General features: G+C 43.1%; 1 protein-coding gene across 1 annotated transcript in view; it reads left to right on the top strand.

Annotated features, from left to right (window-relative positions):
- Positions 1-14,171: 14,171 nt before the first annotated feature.
- The window catches only part of AOPEP (aminopeptidase O (putative)), a gene marked incomplete at its 5' end in the record, with an annotated part of 246,495 nt that continues 238,821 nt past the window's right edge, over positions 14,172-21,845 (top strand). The window contains one exon of the mRNA XM_080931953.1: positions 14,172-14,968. Coding sequence (XP_080788079.1) covers positions 14,172-14,968 — 797 coding nt within the window. The remainder of the gene's footprint in view (positions 14,969-21,845) is intronic.

The raw sequence follows: 21,845 nt of genomic DNA, 5'->3' as shown, positions 1-21,845 counted from the left end.
CCAACCACCTGTTTCATCAGTTTCACAAGTATGTGTGCATATTCATATACATACACATAAACCTACATATGTATGTATGCACACACATTTTGACAGCCATATATACATATATGCTTATTGTACATACATATAGACATGTGTGTGTGTTATTATATACACAGATCATGAGGTCCTCACAGACCACCAGAGACCACCAAGAGTCCAGCTCATATGCAAAAGCAAAGACTTTTTATTCAAGCTTGAGCTTGGACCCTCCAACCTCTCCAGCACAGTAGAGGGTGTGGAAGGTGCTGAGCTAGTACAAGACTTGCCTATTTATCATGGTAACAGGGTGAGGGACTTTCCAACTTGGCAGTTATGTGATTGGTTGACATTTGCTTGTGCACTTCTGTTGGCTAGTAGTGATTTCAGCTTGGTGTAAACAATGGTTGCTAGCTTAATCAATCTACTTTATACATTAGGTACTTTCCCCTTAAGAACTGATTGGTTGTTGCTAGGAGTGAAATGGCTATTTGCCCAGGGGAATTGTGATTGTTACCCACCCTATTGGGCAAATCATTAGGCTCTTTCCCTTTGTAACTTTGGAACCCTCCTCACAGGAGCATCTTCTGACCACCCACTCTAATCCATTTTAAGTAGCTACAGAACTGAAATATGCTCTACTTCACAAGCATGGCTACCATCAAAGGGATTTTAAATAGATGGAAACTACTTATAGCCTGGTCTTTTGCAAACAGCGCTTTTGATAGCATGAGCATAAACATATGAGGCAAAGGAATGGCCTCGTGTGTAGCTGTGATCAGAGTAGCCAGAAAAAACAGATATCGGAGTCTGAAACCCATCCTGACCAGTCCTGTTGAGCCTCCGCAGAATTCAGGGTCATCTTGTGCTAGTGGGGATAAAATACACTTGGCTTTTGTGTTCAGTTCCCAGACTTCTCCCCACCCTTAACTGAATGTCATTTTGTGGAGTAAAGGCCACCTGAGGGTGATCACCTCCTGATCCTGGCACAGGCTTGACTCTGCCCAGGCTCCTGCTTGGTTTTTACCGCTTACTTACATGTTTTTGCAGATACATCACGTTGGGGCCTTTCACACGTGGTTGCAAACTGCATGCAAACACTACTGTGCTTCCTGAAAGCTGTGACTTTAACAAGGGAGTCAGCACAGTTCTTACAGCCCTTAACCCTAGTGGACTTAGAGATTCATTGAGAAGTTGACATGCTACCACATGTGGTAATCCTGAAAAGTGCTACATATTTTTATTTATAGTTAAGGGAATAAGGCAAAATCCCCTTTTGACTACATCGCCTGCATCATTTACTCAGTGATAAATGGAATTGCCTCATGAGTCTGAGTTCTGCAATGAAAGACCCTATTATAGTTTATACACATGTTGAGGCGTGGTTTGAGTTACAGCTCCAGGGGGGATTTAAATTCCAACTATCCTGGTAGCTTTGGAGACACAGTTTTCTGTGTTTCAACACTGTAAAAGAAAATAAAGAGCAAAGGGCGAAGGTTTATGTTGTAGTGCTGCAATATAATTCGAGTAAGCACAGCCTGAATGAACACCACAGTTAAAACTGTTGATGACAGTCCCAGGTCAACTCATGTCAGCTTGTTCTAAGTACCACAGTTTTAAAATACACTAACTCTGTAAGGACACCAGTGCCCCCTACCAGGGAGACAAGAAAGAGCTGCAAAGTTCAAAGGGCCTTGTCCTCAGCAGGGACCCTCATCCCAGCCAGTGGTCTTGGGACTTCCTGGAGGCGGGAGGAGGTATATCTTCTGGAAGGAGTATTAATCTTATATGTATTTGTTTTAAGTTAATAGGAAATGTCTATTTTGAGTAAAGTAAATATTAACTTATACCCCACATATATATAGTTTCGACCAAGCTGCCATCTTGGCAAATATAGGAGGAGGGCTCAGTGGTTGGCAGTATAAGGTTTAGCACAGCTATACTTGAGGGGAACTTGCCTCTCCATTTAGCACTTCAAAGACAGACTAGCTCCCGTTTTCTGAGACCTTCTTGTGGTGGGAGGTTTTATAGCACATAATTCAGTCTGGCTTAGCTTACATGCTAAGGGTCAGGTACTGGGTAAGAGTGTAAGTTTATCCTGCAATAGCAAGGTGTAAGAGTCTAGCTGGGCTTGTTCACAGTTCAATGTGGAAGGAGAAAAACTAATTGAGTAGGGAGAAAGGCTACAGTGGTTGTGGCCTGGTTTCTGAGAGGAAGAAAGACAAGCCTTCGAGTCTTCCATCTAACACAAAATGCCCTCTCGCTGCATCCTATCAGGGTGTGAGTTGATGCCTGGTACCTTGGCACTGGTGATGTTAAACTTCGCAGTGTGAAGACTTCTGGGTTTCTCTCCCAAAACAGCACTTTTCCTTTTCTGCGTCCTAGTATCTGCCAGGTCACATTCATCCAGCCAGCCAGCCTTACGTTTACACGAGAGGAGAGGAAACTCATGTGGCTACCTCCCTCTCCTGGTTCTAACCCAGGATCACTCCTACGTCTGGCTCCCCTTGGTCCAGCCTTTAGGACCCCTGCAGGCTGGGCCCTGTCCCTTTCTGTCCCTCCCTCCTTCCATCCCCTGGAAGATGCTGTAGTGGCCAATCTTGATTGTCATTTTGACTGTATTTGGAATATACTGACAGCCTCTGGGCTCATCGAGTGCTCCCCTGCCCTGTCCTACGAGCATCTGCTCTTAGGAACCTGGTTCCTCTGACTGGGAAGTAGTGTGTGAAATCAAGTCTCAGCGCTGGCTGCCTTGCGCTTGCCACAGTTTTGTTTTCAGTGTTTCCTTTTCTTATTTTGTTTTACCAACCCTTCTTAGGTCCAAATCCTGTTGTTTAACCTTTGATGTCTACCTAAAGGGTCCTGTGGTGCTGTGTTCATTTCTTCAACATTTTCCTGTCTTTCAGATGATACTTGGGTAACTGTCTCTCTGACTCTTTCCTTTTCATCTCTAAGCAGCTGTTAAAAACAATGCAGTGAATTTTCATGTCATGAATACTGTTCGGATCTAACATTTCCTTCTGTAGGGAGCTGAGGGAGTACTGACTGAGTGGATGTGTGTTGTTGAGATGGGCACAGATATGACACAGACCAAGACCTCAGACACATGAAGAACTGGCACAGCCTGTCACCACACGTATGGGTCAGGGTTAGAACTGGCAGAGAGCTTTTCTCCTGTGGTACAAGTATGCTTCTTCACATATGATTGGCCAGTGTATGCCAAAACTAGCAACTACAGCTTCTTCAGCCTGAGACTGCTCACTTACAGAGACCTCCCACTGGACTACCTCTCCCCATGGACCCGCCGCCCTTCTCTCTGCATGTCTGTGTCCTTTCTTTGTGCCCTCACTGTCCCTAGTGAAGGCTCTGAGACCTAAGCTCTGCAGGAGGTAGCATTCTTCTGCTTGTCTCCAGTAATTTCTGCTTCTTCACGTTTTCCTCTCAGTTTTATCACAGCATTTATTCCCTTGATTATAATTAAATGTGGCTTTAATTCTTGCTTGTTAATATTGATATTTGGCCGGCACCAGCTGAGTGCTTTTCCTTTGAGTGTATTCATATCCCCCCCCCCCCAACCTGTTGAGTACTTTAGGGCTGTGACCTATAATTTGTAAAGACTCTGGATTCTGCAGCCTCCTGAAGAATGTGAATATTGTAAACAGGCAGTTACCTTGGATAAACCCAAGCCTCCTCTGACTGTGCTTTCTCTGGTGGGCAGCAATCAAGCTCTCAGTTTAGCTCAGCCCCACTGACCTTCGTGGAGCTGATATGATTGCCCTGTAACACGCACAGTTCTGAGGCAATAACCCGACATAGTGGGGCATATTTTAATGTCAGCACTTAGGAAGCAGAGGCAAGGGGATCTGGCAGCTAAGTGCACACAACAGTATTTCAAGCCAGGCAAAGATACACAGCAAGACTTTGACTCACAAATCCAGCCACCAAGCATGGTGCAGTATATGGGCTCCTGCTTTGTGGGTGTCAGTTTTCTGAAGTCTGCTTTACTCCCCAGCTGTGCAATTAGTCCCACAGTCCAGTCTTGGCTTCTCTGGCTTGCGTAATTTTCAGCTGCTCAGCCCATCACTAACTAGGGAGAACCTGCTTTGGGGAGAAGAAATTCCGACTGTGAACCCCAGTGTCATCTGCTTCTTTTAGCAGGAGAGGCAGTGCCTAGCCTCAAAAAGTGCCAACTTGTGGGATACCAGGGCTGGGGCACCCACTCAGAAAGGGGAGGGTTGTGGAGGGATGACCAGAAGGTAGGCAGTGAGCAGATTATAAAGTGAATAAATAAAAGGATAATGATTATATATATATATATACACATGTATGTATGTATATATACATGATAAAACAAAAAGCTAACACATCAGAATTGGACAAAACAAACAAAAGGAAAGAGCCCAAGAGAAGGTATAAGAATTAGAGACTCACTGTTTGCACACTCAGGAATTCTATGAAAACACTAAACTGAAAACCATGATAACCACCCCTCCACCCCCTCAGAGTACCTGGTACAGACTCATGCAGGCTGGTGCTTCGGTCTCTGTGAGTTCATAGGCACTTTGATCATGTGATTCAGAAGACCTTGTTTTCTTGGTGCCTTTCTTCTCTGCCCCTCACACTTGCCTCCTCATATGCAGAGTTCTTGAGCCCTGAGGGGATGGCTTTTATAGACATAATCAGTTCAGGGCTAATGTTCCAAGATCTCTCACTCTCTATATAACATCTCTGTGGGTCTCTGTGTTTGATCCCATCTGCTGCAGGAGGAGGCTTCTCTGATAAGGGCTGAACAAGGACTAATCTTTATGCGTGTAGATAGCAGAATCTTATTAGGAGTCATTTTATTACTAATTTCTTTAAAAAAAAAAAAAAGAGGCTGCAGTATTCAGTTCGGCTTAGGTTACTGGGCTGTCTAGTCTCAGGTTCTTGGCCACCTAAGCAGTGTTGGCTGTGGATTCCACTTTGTGGAGTGGTCCTTACGACAAAGCAGACCTTGGTCAGTTATTCCCACGAGCTTTGTGCCACCATTGCCCTAGCATGTCTTGCAGCCAGGCCAGCATTGTAGATCAAAAGGTTGGTGGCCAGGTTGGTGTTTACATTTGTCTTTTGGTGGCCTGAAGAGTGTCTTGCCACACCAATGACTCTAGAGTGTGGTTGTGAAGGTCCTACTGTCAGTTTGCAGACAGAGACCTATTATCTTGGCAGCAGTCATGGGACCCTTTGGCCAACAATTCAATTAGGTGTAACCTGATCCTGTTACTGGAAGCTTTATTTGATGACAAGAGATGGCCAGTTGAGCTTCTATCTCCCCCATTAGTTGGCAATTTCATTTCAGTCACCTTCATGGGTGTTTATATTTTAAGAAGTTTTATTTTGTTTGGTTTCCATACTACCCCTCAAATGGCCCTTAATTTTAGCCATTTCTCTCTTTATTCCTGCCCTTGTTCCTCTCTCCTGACCAACCCTTACTTGATCTTCCTCTTCGAGTCCCAAACCAACATCTATAACTATCTAGTTATTTCCTTCTCTAAATGAGATCTGCACCCCCACCCCATCTGTTCCTCTGTACCTGACATCTGTGGTTCTACAGATGGCAGCTTGGTCATCATTGGGTTAATGGCTGATAGCCACATATAGAGTTAATGGCTGATAGCCACATATAAGCAAATACATACCACATGTGTCTTCTGGATCTAGGATGACTCACTCAGGATGGTTTTTCTTTCCCTAGTTTTATTCATTAACCTGTGAATTTCATGGTTTCACTTTTTAAATAATTACTGAGTAAATACTCCATTGTATGAATGTGCCACATTTTCTTTATCCAATTCTTCTGCTGAGGGGCATCTAGGTTGTTTCTAACTTCTGGCTATTATGAATAGAGCAGCAATGAACATGGGTGAGCAAATGTGTCTGTGGTAGGATGAAGTATCCTTTGGGTACATGCCTAAGAGTGGTATACCTGGGTCTTGAGACAGACTGAGGAACCGGCACACTTCTACCAGTCATAGATGAGTGTTCTTGCTCTTCATCCTTGCCAGCATGAACTGCCGCTTGATTTAGATCTTAGCCATTCTGACAGGTATAAGATGGAATCTCAAAGTGGTTTTCATCTGTATTTTCCTGATAGGTTAAGGGCGTTGAACATTTAAGTGTTTCTCAGCCATTTGAGTTTCCTCTTTTGAGAAATCTGTTTAGATCTGTACCCTATTTTTTTAATTGGGTTATTTGTTTTCTTGATAACTAGTTTTTTGAGTTTTTATATATTTTCTTTTCTTTCTTTCTTTCTTTTTTTTTAAGGACAATATTTAATTTAGGCTGGCTTACAGGTTCAGAGGGCTAGTCCTTTATTATCAGGTGGGGAAGCATGACATCATCCTAGCAGGAAGGCAGGCATGGCCCTGGAGGAGCTGAGAATTCTTTTTCTTTTTAGGGAATGTTGGGGGAGGGGGGAGTAATGTTCATTGTAGCTATCTTCAGACAGACCAGAAGAGGGCATCAGATCTCATTATAGATGGTTGTAAGCCACCATGTGGTTGCTGGGATTTGAGCTCAGTGATCTTAACCCCTGAGCCATCTATCTCTCTCAGCCTCTTTATATATTTTCAGTATTAGTCCTCTATAAGATGTGTAGCTGGTAAAAAATCATTTCACATACTATATAGGCTGTTGCTTCATCTGAGTGACAGTGTCCCTTTTTTATGCAGAAACTTCTCAGTTTCATGAGGTCCCATGTATTAATTGTTGATCTTAGTGTCTGCACAAAGGCTGTTCTGTTCAGAAAGCCATCTCCTTTGTCAATGAGTTCAAGGTTGTTCCCCACATTCTCTCCTGCATCTGGCTTTATGTTGAGCTCTTTAATCAGTTGAGTTTTGTATAGAGTGATAAGTATGGATCTATTTGGATCCTTCTACATGTAACCATCCAGTTTCACCAACACCATTTGTTGAAGATGCTATTTTTTTTTTAGTGTGTATATCTGGCTTCTTATCAAAAATCAAGTGTCCTATATGTCATAGGGTTTTGTTGCTTTGAGGAGAAATCATGACCAAGTGAACTCTTACAAAGGCAAATATTTAATTGGGGCTGGCTTACAGTTTCAGAGGTTCAGTCGATTATCATAATGGTGGGAAGCATGGCAGTATGCATGCAGACATGGTGCTGGAGCCGAGAGTTCTACATCTGGATCTGAAGGCAGCCATAAGGAGACTGAAATTCCACACTGGGCAGAGCTTGAGCATAGGACACCTCCAAGCCCCATCTCCACACTGACACCCTTCCTCTAATAAGGCCACACCTCCTCCAAGAAGGCCACACCTAATAGTTCCATTTTTTATGGCCAAGTATTCAAAAACATGAATCTGTGGGGTCCATACCTTTTCAGATTTATGTCTGGATCTTCAGTTTGATTCCATCGATCAATACCAGTGCTTATTTATTATACAATTTGTGTAATATACAGTCTGTAGTACACTTTGAAATCAGGGATGGTGATACTTCCCCCAGCTCTTTTATTATTCAAGATTGCTTAGCTATCTTGTTTTTCTCTGTTTCCATATGAAGCTGGAAATTGTTCTTTCAAGAATTGTGTTAGAATTGTGATGGGGATTGCATTGAATCTATAGATCGCTTTTGGTAGGATGGCCATTTTTACTATGTTAATTCTACTGACCCACGAGCATGGGTGATTGTTCTATTTCTGATATCTTCAATTTCTTTCTTAAGTGTTTAAAGTTTTTAATCATACAAATCTTTCACTTGCTTAGTTACAGTTACCACAATGTACTTTATTCTATTGGAAGCTATTGTAAAGAGTATTGTTTCCCTGGTTTCTTCTGAAGTCAATTTGTCATTTGTATATAAGAGGGCTACCAATTCTGGAATTACAAATGTGCCTTACTACACTGAACTTCTTACAAGATTTTGGGAGTTAAACTTAGGTCATCAAGATTAATTTACTTCTGTTGATTTGCTAGTCTGGGATTATTTGTTCTCTGTGTTTTCTTGGGCTGGTTAACTTTTTTACATTGGAGTTTTCCTCCTAGTGTCTTCTGCAGAGCTGGATTTGTAAATAGACATTACTTAAATTTAGTTTTGTCCAGGAATGTTTCATTTTCTTTATCTATTGAATATAGTTTTGCTGAGTGGTGCAGTGGTCTGGGCTGGCCTCTGTGGTCTCTTAGAGTCTGTAGAATATCTGTCCAGGCCCTTCTGACTTTAGAGTCTCCATTGAGAAGTCAAGTATTGTTCTAATGTCTGTCCTTATGTTACTTGATCCTTTTCCCTTGTAGCTTTTAATATTTTTTTGTTCTGTGTATTTTGTGTTTTGATTATTGGCTGAGGGGACTTTCTTTTCTAGTCAAGTCTATTTGGTGTTCCAATGCTTGTAACTTGATATGCCTCCTCTTTTTTAGGTTAGGGAAACTTTCTTCTATGATTTTGTTAAAAATATTTTCTTTACTTTGACCTGGGTTTCTTCTCCTTTTTCATTCTTATAAGTCTTATATTTGGTCTTTTCTTAATGGCCCAGATTTCCTGGATGTTTTGTTACAGGAGTTTTTTAAGATTTAACATTTTTTTAACCAAGGTTTTTTTTTTCTTTTTCTTTCTTTCTTTCTTTCTTTCTTTCTTTCTTTCTTTTTTTATTGCATCTTCAATACTTGAGAGTCTCTCTTCCCATCTCTTGTATTCTGTTGGTGAAGTTCTTGTTCAAGTTCCTAAATTTGGCTTTTTCAGATTTCTCTCAGTCTGGGTTTTCCGTATTGATTATATTTCTATTTTCATACCTTCTTTTTTTTTTTTTGTCTCCTTTTACTGTTTGTTTGTGTTTTCAAGAGTTTAACTGTTTGTTTACTTATTCTCTAAGAACCTCTGCTTATTCACAAAGGCTGTTTTAAGGTCTTTTCTTATGTTTCAGTGATGTGGCTGTACCCAGGATCTTCTATGGGAGTGTTGCTGGGCTCTAGAGGAGCTATATTGTCTAGGCTGCTATTGACTGTGCTTTTCTGCTGGTGAGTAGGGATCTGGGTTTGGGATGACTATAGATCTAGGTGCTGATGTCTGGGCTTGTCTTTGTTGAATGGTGTTTTGTTTCTTGGTTTCTGTGGACATCTCTGGTTGATGTGGTGGCTGTGTGTTACTTGGCAGGAAATTCTTCTGGAATCCTGATAGATGTTGCCACTGGAAGTTCTAGTTGTAAGAGGGAGGTTAGAAGTGGAAGATCTGTGTGGTCCGCAGGAGATGGCGTGGGATATGGTGGAAGATATCTGTGGTCCACAGGAGATGGTGTGGGATATGGTGGAAGATCTGTGTTGTCCACAGGATATGGTGTGGGATATGGTGGAAGATATCTGTGGTCCACAGGAGATGGTGTGGGATATGGTGGAAGATCTGTGTTGTCCACAGGAGATGGTGTGGAATATGGTGAAAGATCTGTGTGGTCCACAGGAGATGGTGTGGAATATGGTGAAAGATCTGTGTGGTCCACAGGAGATGGTGTGGGAGATGGTGGAAGATCTGTGTGGTCCACAGAAGATGGTGTGGGAGATGGTAGGCCCCAGTAGGTGTTCTGCTGCAGAACAAGGGGTAAGACTTGGGGATTGAATTTGGAGGAGCCAGACAGAAAGGTGAAGAACTACAGTTAGATTACCTGCTTCCCTGGCTGAAGTCATGTTTGCCTAGGTAAGATATGGCTGTCCTCCTCTGAGAGCTAGCAGCTTGCTGAGTGACAGCTAGAGTTCCCCTCACTGTGTGCAGTGCAGAAGGGTGATTTCCCATCACTCCATGTAGGAATGTGTCAAAGAAGACTGACTGTCTCAGGCCACACTGTAGGGAGCAGGGCAGCCTCTCTTTTCTGATGCATTGCTTCAGCTGTGCACAAATCCCCTGGAGCCTTTCAGGGGTGTTGTAAGATGTACATTTAAGCATCAGAACACAAAGCGTGCGTGCTTCCGTGGCTGCAGTGTGTAGCAAAGGAAAACTAACCATAGGTTTTGATAGAGAGGGAGGCTCTTCCGTGTTATAGCTTATGACAGCAAGTGGAAAATGCTTCAGCGAGGCAGGCTGGCACTTAAAACAAGAGCACAGTAATAGCCAGAAGTGCTGAAGTCAACAAGCTTCTTAGAAGTGTGGTTGCCAGCTGCTGAGAAAGCCTTTCAGCATGGCCACAGACATGCATTCCCAACCACGGCCAGTTCACTGTTTCCTTAGATGTGGGACTGTGACCTCGATTGACGCCAGCAAGAGCTGTCTACTTCCAGAGAGGGGAGATCTAATTCACGCACAAATGCAACACACTAGGAAATGGGCAAAGGAGAGCCAAGGTATGTGGACTTACACATTACACTCAGTTTAGGTGACATTGCTGTTCATTATCTCCTGAGGGTGGCTTTAAACCCCCCCCCCCAAAAGAGAATAAAGTAAGGAGAAGGAAAGGAAAGAAAAGAAGAAAATGACCACAAGAAGAACTAATTTCTGGTCTATGGCTTGAAAAAGATAGGTGAGCATGTAAAAAGTCTTTGAGTGATATTCAGTGATTTGGATAAAGTATCAGTGAGACATCATGTGACCTGGAGAGACTTGTCAACAAAAGAGAAATGGCCGACTTTTGTGCAGAGTGCTGTGCCTCTCTGGGTCTTGTGGTTGACAGTTGTAAAACAAAAGATGTGGATTGAGTGTGCCCAAATAATTCTTTATTTTAAAGTTCAATGAAGTAAAGACAGGTTAAACTAGCAAACGCAGTACATCTTTACAGAGATGTAGTCAGAGGTGGAATTATGTCAAGGTTTTTATCCCTAGACCTAAGTGCATCAATATAGGCAACAGAGCCAGGGCTAGCTTGTTTATGAAGACAGAGACCTGACATCAGGAACAGGAGGGGATTATTGAGAAAGAAAATACTGGCAAGGGAAAAATACCAAAGGAAACTAGGGCCCAAGTATAATAAAGAATGATGCTGATTGCTAGTTTCTGTCACTTCCTTCCTTGTGGCAAGAGAAACTTGGATGTGACTTTACTTCTTAGGAAGGTAGACATATCATGTAATCTGGCTTGTCATGCTTTGCTTAACTCCCTTTTGCTTTGGGGGAGCTCTCTGGGGAAGCACTCTGGCAACAGAACATTCTCTGATCCTCCAATCATATGTCCTAGATGAAGTGGCCACCACTTCTGGGTGCTCTGACCTGTTTCAGCATTGACCAATGGCCACGTGGGTACATTTCATTTGGAATTCATTTTCCTTTGACTCCTTCAGTAAGGCCCACTGAAGGCCCACTTTACCTTTAACCAATAATAGTGTAGGTAGCTTAATATCCACTGTAACCCTCTGTATGTATGACCGGAAGTTTTGTACAAAAGTCCCCGAAAGTTGGAGTTCAAAAGAGACAGTGGTCCCTCTGAGAGGAATATTATCCCCTAGGCATTAGGAAGAGGCATGGATTACAAAGACCTAGGGGTTCTTTGCATTTCAGATTCATGAGCATTTCAGCAGGGCAGGTGCTCAATAATGAGCTGAGAATGAGCATCAGGTAGAGAGGCCTGGAGAGCTTAGAGGCAAGACTTAGCATGAGGTGAGATCCCAGGTGGGCAGCACAGAGATCCAACTTCTCAAAAAAGTCTGTGCCAAATAGCAGGCACTTCAGGAGCATCTTTGGCCACCAGAGAACCACCTGCTGGGGTTGATAGTGACTGTTTTCATAGCCGGCCTGTCAGGATGGGGCTCTGAGGTAGCTGCCTTATGCCATAGCATATCATTGAAATGAGCTGAGAATGGCTCTGTAGGATATAGTGTACTCTTAAATTACATACATTCTCAGAAATAAATGACCCCCTATGGGAGTCAGCTAATGAGTAGCTTTGTGAATAAATGCTAAACTGTCTCCTCAGGCCTTGTAGTTTAAACATTGTCTATTCTTTCAGTCTATCTGTCTTTCTCCCCGCCTCCCTCTTTCTCCCTCCACACCCCACCCCAACTGAGTGCACACATAGTCTCTGTGTGTCAGTATGTGTTCCGAGATTTTTTTTTTTAAGTCTAAGCATACAAAGACATTATGGTTTATTCCTATGACACACCCCCCACTCCCCGCACTCAGGAGACAGAAGCAGGAGGTTGCTGGGAGTTTGAGGCCAGTCTGGACTACATAGAAAGTTCTAGATTGGCTACAGTATTTATGAAACCCTACCTCAAAAGCAAAAAAAAAACCAAAAAAAAAAAAAAAAAAAAAAAACCAAAAACAAACAAAAGATCTTAGTTAACAAAATAGTATATATAGTATGTGTTAAGTGCTCCAGACACTGGCAGAATGAACTGATTTCCATTAGTAGACGCAGTTGATGTCACAGTTTATTATTCATAGATGGTGGTTCAGTGGAGGCTGTGCAGAGGCCGCAGACCCTCCCTTACCTTTTCACACACTGCTTTGTCTAGTACCGAGACAGACAGATACCAGCTTCTCTAGAAACTTCAAACTGCTCTTTGTATCTTGATTTTTTTTCCTGTTCCTGTATATTAAAATCACTACCAAGTCAAGCCTAGTGGTCCATTACTACAACTCCAGAACTCAGGTGGCAGAGGCAGGAGAATTACTGCAAATGTGAGGCTAGTTTGTCTGAAAGAAAAATAAACTCCAACATAAAATAATTACCCAATATTTTGGTTAGTGAGAAGAGGGGATCCAGGAAGGATTTTGAGGCATTTGAACCGAGCTTTGGAGGTAGAACAAGATTTGGCAAATTGGGCATGAGAGGTAGGAGGCAGACTGGAAGTGGCTCTGAAAAAAAGCCTATGCATAAGGAGGGGAGGAGCCAAGAACATGCCAGCCCCAAAGGCAGGCAGCTGTTCCTTAGGAGGCCATGCTTCCTAAGGTTAGGTGAGATTTTGATGGGAAATCACTAGGGGCAAGGTAGAAACTCAGGTTGTTTGCTGGGAAGAGATTCTAGCAGAAGATGCCTTGATAAGGTCTTGTAGGGCAGATAGACTTGGAAAGTGAGGGCAAAGCGGAAATGGGGGACAGTGCTCAATATTCTTACAACCAGGCAAATAGTGGTCGACAAAGACGTACCTCTAGGGAGTTCTACAATACAAAGTTTAATGCTCTCCTCTCATCACTGGGCTTTATTTTTTCACCTGATATTGGTTTTTCATCTTTTGATAAAAGAAAAGCCGCTTATGCTAAAAGAAATCAGGTGCATGTCAGGGGCCAGAATGGTTCAGATAATTCTCCCTTTAGCTGAATTGCTATCATGTAGGAATACTTTTTGATTCAGAGCTTTTCTGAAGAACTTGTACATTGTATTGCAACATCTGTGTCTACATTTTAATCTCTCTCCTTCCTTTTATAGATATTTGCATACTTTTTTTCCCAAATAAGACCTTTTGTTTGCCACAAGAAAGCTATTACCCAGAATGCTAATGGGTTTTCAGCTATTAAGTTGTAATGTATACCTTGAGTATTTAACTATAAATTTGAAAAGTCTCTATGAACAATCTCAAAGGAATACTTAGAATGCACTCCTGGTAAATTGGCTCATTTTCCTGTAATTTACTGGAAGTGCTGATAGGAGAGCAGTCCTAATGTGAAAAGTGCATTAATCCCTGGAGTTATTTTTGTGTGGATTAAATTATTACTCTCAAAGAATACAATGTATGAAGCCATTCAGCCCTCATTCACACTTGTTACTTAGAATCACAGTAGAGAAATGATCACTTAGGTTTTGATGCACAAAATTAGAAGTGATACATTTAATATCTTTTGAAACAAGAGGCAGTAATAGTTGCAGTTTTGCATAAGAATTGCTCTTTTCTGAAACAAGGACTGTGTCCCTTAGCAGCTTCAAAGGTTGGTAATGTGGCTTCTCTCCTGTCAGTCAGAAAGATGAGCCTTCCTTCTTCCCTGAGCAGCTGCCACCTTGGAGATTGCTAGGTAAGGTAGCCAACCTGCAGGATCTGCAACTGCAGGGACATTTGGGGTCCTATTTGGGATTTTATCTAACCATATCCTTTTCTTTGCCAGGGAATTGAACGTTGTGGAAGGATAACGTGTGCCAGTGAGTGCTTCTTATTCAGTAAGCCAGCCATTTGTGATTCTGAGCTACTAGAGGAGATAAGAAGCCTCGGCTGAGATTCAGCAAAGCTACCAACTGCAAACTACATGATGGACATAAAGCTGGACCCTTCCCGGGATGATCTGCCTCTCATGGCCAACACCAGTCACATGCTTGTGAAGCACTACGTCCTGGATTTGGATGTGGACTTTGGAAGTCGAGTCATTGAAGGCAACATAGTGCTCTTCTTTGGTGATGGAAACAGATTTAAAAAACAGCCGAGTTCTACCCAGGACACCTTCCAGATGGAGTCAGAGGAAGCCCACATATTTAGGACAGCTGGACCCTGCCAGGTTCCTGAGATGGACTCAAGTACCTTCTCAACTAGGATGGGACACAGAGAATTTGCAGTCTGTGGTAAAGGTGATCAAGATGCCACTGATAACGATGGTAACCATGACAACCAGGAACAAGCTTCTGAGATCTCTAGCTCAAAGTACTGCTGTGACACAGGGAATCATGGGAGAGAGGATTTCTTGCTAGTGTTGGACTGCTGTGATTTATCTGTACTAAAGGTAGAGGAGGTGGATGTGACTGCTGTGCGAGGCCTTGAGAAATTTACAAAAGCTCCAAAGCTCATGGCTGCTCCTGAGAAGCTCAGGTGTGAGATTGTCCGTGACCTCGTGGCTATGCCTGTAGATGCTTGGAGGGAGCAGTTAGATGGCTACACTCGCTGCAGCCAGGCTCCTGGCTGTGGGGAGCTCTTGTTTGACTCTGACAACTGGAGCTTACAGATCAGGAAGATGGGGACTCGAACAGCTGCTGACTTTCCTCGCGCCATCAGGATCTGGTATAAAACCAAACCTGAGGGGCAGTCAGTGGCTTGGACCTCAGACCAGAATGGCAGGTAGGTTATCCAAATGCTTTTCTGCCCCCAGTCGTATCACTTCAGGGATGCTCTCTAAGAAGAGACTGAGTTTGTGGGGATGATTCCACTTGTCTCATAACCTTGCTCAGGCATACTCATACTCAGATCCAGACAGCTGGTAAACCCCTGAGCAAGCACAACTGTTGATAAGATTACCCCTGTAAGTTAGGATGGAGAGAGTCCATCATTTGTGCACTAGGAGCTTGAAATACCAACTTGGTGCTGAGCTGCTCAGCCTGGCTGTTGTTTGAGGTCATTGGAGTGGTGGAGACTTCTAGAGCTGCTGATAGAAGTGAGCCAGTACTTTCTCAAAATACCCTCCCGCCCACTGCTGTGAGGCTAGGCCTCACTGTAACTGTGTGACGGCCTCACTGTAACTGTCTTCTAGCAGTGTCTCCCTAGACTTGCCCACTTGTCATTTGGTGTGAGCCTCCAGTGTGCAAGAGAGCCGCCTCTGAGCAGTAAAGCCGTCAGCCCTGTGGACACTGGCCACAGCTTTTTTGGGAGGTACCAGGAAGATGCCCAGTTCTTACTGTGAGGGGATTTGGTACCTGACACAGGCAGCCCCCTTAGCATTGTCTTGTTGATTTTTTTCCCTCAGTCATCCAGACTTTTTAGAATAAGAGAATTTCTAAATCAAACTTTGTTGGTTCTTCACAATTTTTCCTATTTCTTTAATGCAAGTCAGCACGGCGACTCACTGAAGGGGTAGATGAAAGGCTCATCTGTTGGCTGCTGTTTAGAGCACTCCCTTAGAAGTCCTTGATGAAAGCGGTGGTCTCTGCAATTGACTGCATTTCTTCCTCACTTACCTTTTAAACGCCACTTGACATCGAGCTCTAATTAGCCTGCCCATTGCCTGGAATCTTTTCTCTTGCCCTGGTTCCCAGACCTCTCAGAGGGGGCTTACTTCCTACCTCACTACTGCTAGAGTCTGAGGACACCTTTGAGAAGTTGCAGGGTTGGTACAGCATTTCATGAGTACATAGGCAAAGAGATTATTTATACTGTACCATACTGGGCATTCTCTGAAGACTGGGAAGGAGCAGGCGTTCTTATTGTAGCTTCAAATTTTTTGGAATTACTGAGTATTTTCATTAAGGTTAGTCATATAATGCTATTGAATGTTTGAATAGGAATTTGTAGTTTTTAATACTCCTAGATGCTTTACCTCTGAACTAAAATTGTGGGAGGAAGGAACAGTTAGAAGTCATGTTAGTAGCCTTAAACGTGGCCTTTTATCCCAAGTGCTAAACACAAAGAAAGCCTGACTCTATTGCACATGGAGTACTGGTCTCCCTGGAGAAAGGTCAGAACAACTGACGCTCAGTGTCTCCATTTGGCATGATTCAGTAAAACTCATGGTTGTGACAGAAGCTTTTGCGCCATGTTCTAGTTTGTGTTTCCATGGACTTCTAAGAGGATACGATGTGTTGGTTTCAGAAGGAAACCCCAGAAAGCTGCCCTTTCCCTTGCTTTCCTTTTGAGTGTATATGTGAGACTGATTGCAGTGAAGACACTGTTCCTGGATGCCTCAAATCTCACTCGAGTTCCCCATATGCCTAAAAATAAGATGCTTCACACCTGCAACCCCAGAGGCACAAAAAGGATGGAGGCAGAGGATTATCAAAAGTTCAAGGACAGTTTGGGCTATAGAATGAGGTACTGATTCAAATAAGTTACAGAAATAGGCCTACGTGTGTCCAGTTGACTATTTAGAAACTAAGAACTTTCAGTTGACTGAGACTGAAAGTTTGGGTTTAGGAACAAAATAAATTTCCTCAGTGAAGTGGGTTTTAATGGCACGAAGAGCATCATGGGATAAATTCTACTCTCCTTCACAAACAGGGCTGAGTACAGTGTCGGGTGTCTCTGGAGAGGCCATGCCTGGGGTCCAGCAATGTTGGCCCCCGTTGGTTTGGCAGTAAGTAAATGAAATCAATATCGTTTTGCAGAGCAGACCTTCCCAGGATGAAATCTGAAGTGTGACAAGACTGAAGCAACCTAGGGAGTGTGGGAAAGGCATTGTCCTGGCTAATTTTGCTTCTCTCTCTCTTTTTTTTTTACACTTGTATGTGTTTGTGCTGTGAATGTATGTTCACATCTTCCTGTGTTCATGTGGCGGCCAATAGTTGACTGCATGGTGGTCTTTCTCAATCATTGTCTGCTTTATGTACTAAGACAGGATATCCTCCTTGAATCTGGACCTTACTGATTCATCTAGTCTAGGCAGGTTGCCTTGGGGATCCCCTGGTCTGAATTTATGTGGGTGGTGGGTGGCCACAGTCAGTCCCTGACCCACGGGCAGCAGATGCTTTGCCCTCTTAGTCATCTCCCTAGCCCCTGCTTTTTTTTTCTTTTCTTTTCTTTTCTTTCTCAGCACTAGGGATCAGATCAGAACCCTACATATGCTACAACAGTGCTCGACCACTGAGTAACTCCAGAAAAGAGCTGAGACTATAGATAAGAGGAACTGTGATGAGTGCCATGGTGAAGGACATAGCTGTATCCTGGGAGGAGCAGCTAACAGTTTCAGTTCTGCTCTGTGTGCACTCTGGGGGCAAGTGACCAAGTGAATGGGCAGCAGGACTTGCAAATGTGATGTGGCGGGTCACAGATGAGCCAGACCCTGTGCTGGTGCATTCTGACTTGGCGCCATACTGTGAACAGTTAGCTTGGTAAGCTCTGGGTTATTGCATGCAGAAGTAGCTATAGGTTTCTAGGGGCTAGTGAACACACAGAATGGCCTCCTTTCAAAGCATGTGATATGAAGGGGTGTACCCAACTTACATCCGAGTAATCTGTGTACTCTCGGCAAGATGACCAGGGTCACGGTCAGCACAGGTAAGTAGGTCGTGGGAGAGACTGCACTCTGGGGAAGACCCAATGACAAAATGACACAATCCCTGAGTTAAGTGTCAAAGCTACAGGGTCAGTAGCAACAAAGTCTAAGCAGCTGTCAGTCAAGAAGAGCTAAAGATGTTTTGAAAATTAAAAGTGCTACAGGCAGGAGGGCTTGGTGGCACACACCTGTAGTTCCAGCACTTTGGAGGCTGAGGCAGGAGGATCAAGGCTGAGCATCACAAGTTTTGTTGCCTGACTATGCTCCATAGAGAGACTTTTTCTCAAAGAAAATATCATGTGGTAACGTCTGTGCACTCACTTTCATATGTGATCTTGTAATCACTTCTAAAGGACCTGAGGTGGGATTGTGAGTCGGAGACCAGCCTGGACTACTTAGCAAAACCCTGTTTCAAAGACGACAACAAAAGTATTTCCAAAAAAAAAAAAAAAAAAGAATATTCAGGGAATCCTGCCATGTTATGCTCACTAAGTGTGACAGACTGGGTGGCTGTAACAGGGAGAGGAACTGTGGGGCACAGAGGAACTCCTTATCTTTAAAGAAATGTAACACCTAAGCTGTTTAAAAGTTGACTTACAGCATAGCTGCAACCTTCAGAAGAGGCCACCCTCCCTGGACCCTGAAGCCCCACTATCCCTCCTCATCCCTCCATAAGATTGCCCTACTGCTTTTACTAAGTGACTTTGTTTTCTGAAGGAGACACAAACTACCTTTTATTCTTTTTGGAAGTTGTCACTAGCTTGGCCACTATCGTTCCAGTTCTAAAGGAGAGTTGCTGTCTGTCTTAGCCACCCAGGGCTTGTGCCCGTTCTTGAACCTAAGTGCCCTCGCTTGCCCGAGCCCCGGGGCACTCGATGGCAGGTGGTATTTTACAATGACTGCTGGAGGGAATCCTTATATGACCATCCAGTGGCACACTCCTTAGATTGATGCTTACTTCATGTGCCATGCCATGCGTGTGCCTTTGAAGGAATTCGATGAGAGCAAGACTGGGCCAAGACTGTGCAAAGGTGGACTTTAAAGCCAGAGGGAAATGGGGACTTGACATGTTTCTCAATTTAGGTCCTCAGGATCCCTAAGAAACTGTAAAAGTGGAAATCTATTGGAAGAACATATGCTTTTCTTCATTTTCCTTACATTTCTTAAGGCTTTTCCATTCCACTAAAGGAAAAGTTATTTTAAAACTAAGGCATCCTTTGTAGTAAGCCTCCCTTTCCCCTGATGATCATGATGGCAGTTGGAAAACAGCCAGCTGCTCCAGGAAGTCTGGGTTATTAGCTGATGATGTCACCAAATGAGAGCTGATTGTAGGACATATTGAGTTCACTACAGAAAATATAATTCAAAACTGTAATTTAGGGGAATAAATAACTAGGGAAAATAAATATTAAACTTTAAACTTCCCTACAGCATTTGTGATGTTTCTGTTTTAGAAAAGGCCAGGGCAAAGCTGGTAAGTACTAACTTTTCTAGCATATTCATTCAATTGAGGGCACAGTACTTGTATTTTTAGATTAACATCAAAGCCAGATGTTAGACAGACATACTGCTTCCCCACAGAATTAACTTTACTACTTTATAGCTCACTACACAGGAGGCTTAAGAAGAATGAGTATAAGAGCTCAGATTTCGGTTTGAGTGTTTTTATTTAATATTCATGCATGCATATGATGTGCTTGGATCTAGGTTCACTCCCTCCCCTCCAGATCCTCCCCATCCCTGTCCACCACCTTCCCTCCCTGTGTCCATGTTCTCACTCCCTCCTCCCTCTCCTCCTTCCTTCTCCTCCCTCCCTCCTTCCTGCTTGTTCCTCTTCCCTTCTCTTCCTCTCCCCTGCCTCTCCCTCCCTTCCCTACTCTGCCCATTCATTCTGTGTGTGCTAAGGCCGTTCACTGGAGCACTGGCAAGCTCTCAGGATCCCCATTCCTGGCAGTTTACTCTCCATTCTGTCCCCAGCATTCTTCTGTTGCCAATGGCTCCTCAGATAGAGCTGGGACTTCATGAGCCCCTCTCCATTGCTGGAAATTGATTTTATGCACGATGGCTTGATTTTATACAGTTCTTGTAGAATTAAGACTATCCGTATACTATGCTTGATTTTCCCCTCTCAGATCATCCCAAAACCCCCCTACCTCTCTCCTCACCTAACTTTATGTTCTTTCTCTCTCTCTCAACACAACAAAACCCCACAAAGCCATAAAAATGTAAATCAAATCAAGCAGGCAAAATACCAGTAAGACAAAATTGCCAAAACAAGGATAAATGAAGCAAAGGTTCACAAAAACACCACTGAGTTAATTTTGTGTTGGCAGCTACTCCTGGCTTGGGGCTTGTCCTGGAGTGTGGCTGATACACCCAGCGGAGCTCCACTGGAAAAGGTGATTTTCTCTTTGCCAGTGGAATCAAGTGCAAATAGCTTCTTGTTTCGGGGTGGGACCCCATGTCTACTTTCCCCTCTCAGTGCCGCAAGCTGTCTGTCTTAACCTGTGTATTAGTTACCACATCCTTTAAAAAGCTAAAAAGCTTCTCCATTGAGGTTGAGAGGTGCAAAGTGTGTACAACAAAGATAAGAGTTTGGGAGCAGTTCATAACCATGTCTGCTGAGCAGAATTGTAGTACTAGGTTCTTCCCTAGAGCCTGTGACATCCAGAAATGGGTCTTGGGCCAGTTAACAATACCAGGCATAGATTCCATCTTGTAGAACAGACTTCAAGTCCAGTCAGAAATTGGTTGGTTGTTCCCATAACATTCATGATGCTATCATGCCAGTGGGCATACTGTGCCGGGCTAGTCATTGTAGCTCATAGGCTTCCTAACTGTGTAAGATTATTGATTCTGATTCGTTCCAGTAGTATACATAAAACCTTAGCACAGAGAAAGCTAGTCATTAGGAATGAAACTTCCAAGTGATTACAACTTGATTCCTTTGTCCCATGACTCCAGTTTTTGGTATCTTACCACCAAGAATATCCAGGACAATGAAAGTAACCTATAATGTTTTGGGAGAGGATCTATGGATCCCACTGCCAACAACTCAAAGAGAGGTGACCCCTATGAGCATTTTTATTATAATCTATAATGTCTTGAGGAGAGACATTGCCTCTCTGATTTAGAGTAACTCTGTTTAAATTTTCTTTATGTACGTATGTATTTTAGTAAGCTTCTGCAGCAACAGGCTTCTATATAATTCTCTCAAAGGTCATTATACTCTCCTCTTCCCGTCCTCATACCAGTTTAAACATACCTAAGATTCAAGTCTAGTATCTGTACATAAGAGAACACGTAGATCTTGTCTTTCTATGTCTGGGTTACCTCTGAAAGATTATTTCCAACTCCATTCATTTCCTGCAAATGTCACCATTTTTTTTTTATAGTTGACTAATGTTCCATTTAAATATGTGAAGCACATTTTCATTATCCACTTGTCTATGGCTGGACTTGGGTTGCTTCTGTTTCTTGACTATTGTGATTAAAGTAGCAGTGAACAGCGATGAGCAGGTATCTCTTGTAGGATGTAGAGTCATTTGGAAGATGCCCAGGACTGTTATCTTGATCTTATGGTAGATATATTTCTAGCTCTTTGAGGCACCTCCATTCCTGTCAGCAATGAATACGTGTTCCCTTTCCCACACTCACACAAACATTTGTTGACTCTTTGTTTCTTTTCTGACTGGGGTAAGATGAAACCTCAAAGTAGTTTAAATTTGTACTTTACTGGTGGCTAAGAATATTAAATATGTAAAAAATATTTCTCAGTCATTGTCTTTTTATTTGTTTTAACTGGTATGTTACAGGACACCCTCTGTCAGATGGCTGGCTGATAAGTATTTTCCCACTCTCTAGACTCCATCTTCACTGGGCTAAGAATGCCCTCTGCTTCCACGGAAGCTTTAGAGTTGGAGGTTTCAATTTTTAGGAGAACATCCTGTCAGGTGTGGTACACACCTGTAACCCCAGTACAGGGAAGGCAGCGGCAGACAGGCCTTTGTAAGT

The sequence above is a fragment of the Micromys minutus genome (genome assembly GCF_963924665.1).
Source record: "Micromys minutus genome assembly, chromosome: 1".
NCBI lineage: Eukaryota > Metazoa > Chordata > Mammalia > Rodentia > Muridae > Micromys > Micromys minutus.
Note: the sequence above shows the minus strand (reverse complement) of the source record. Positions and strands in the feature narration are given on the sequence as shown.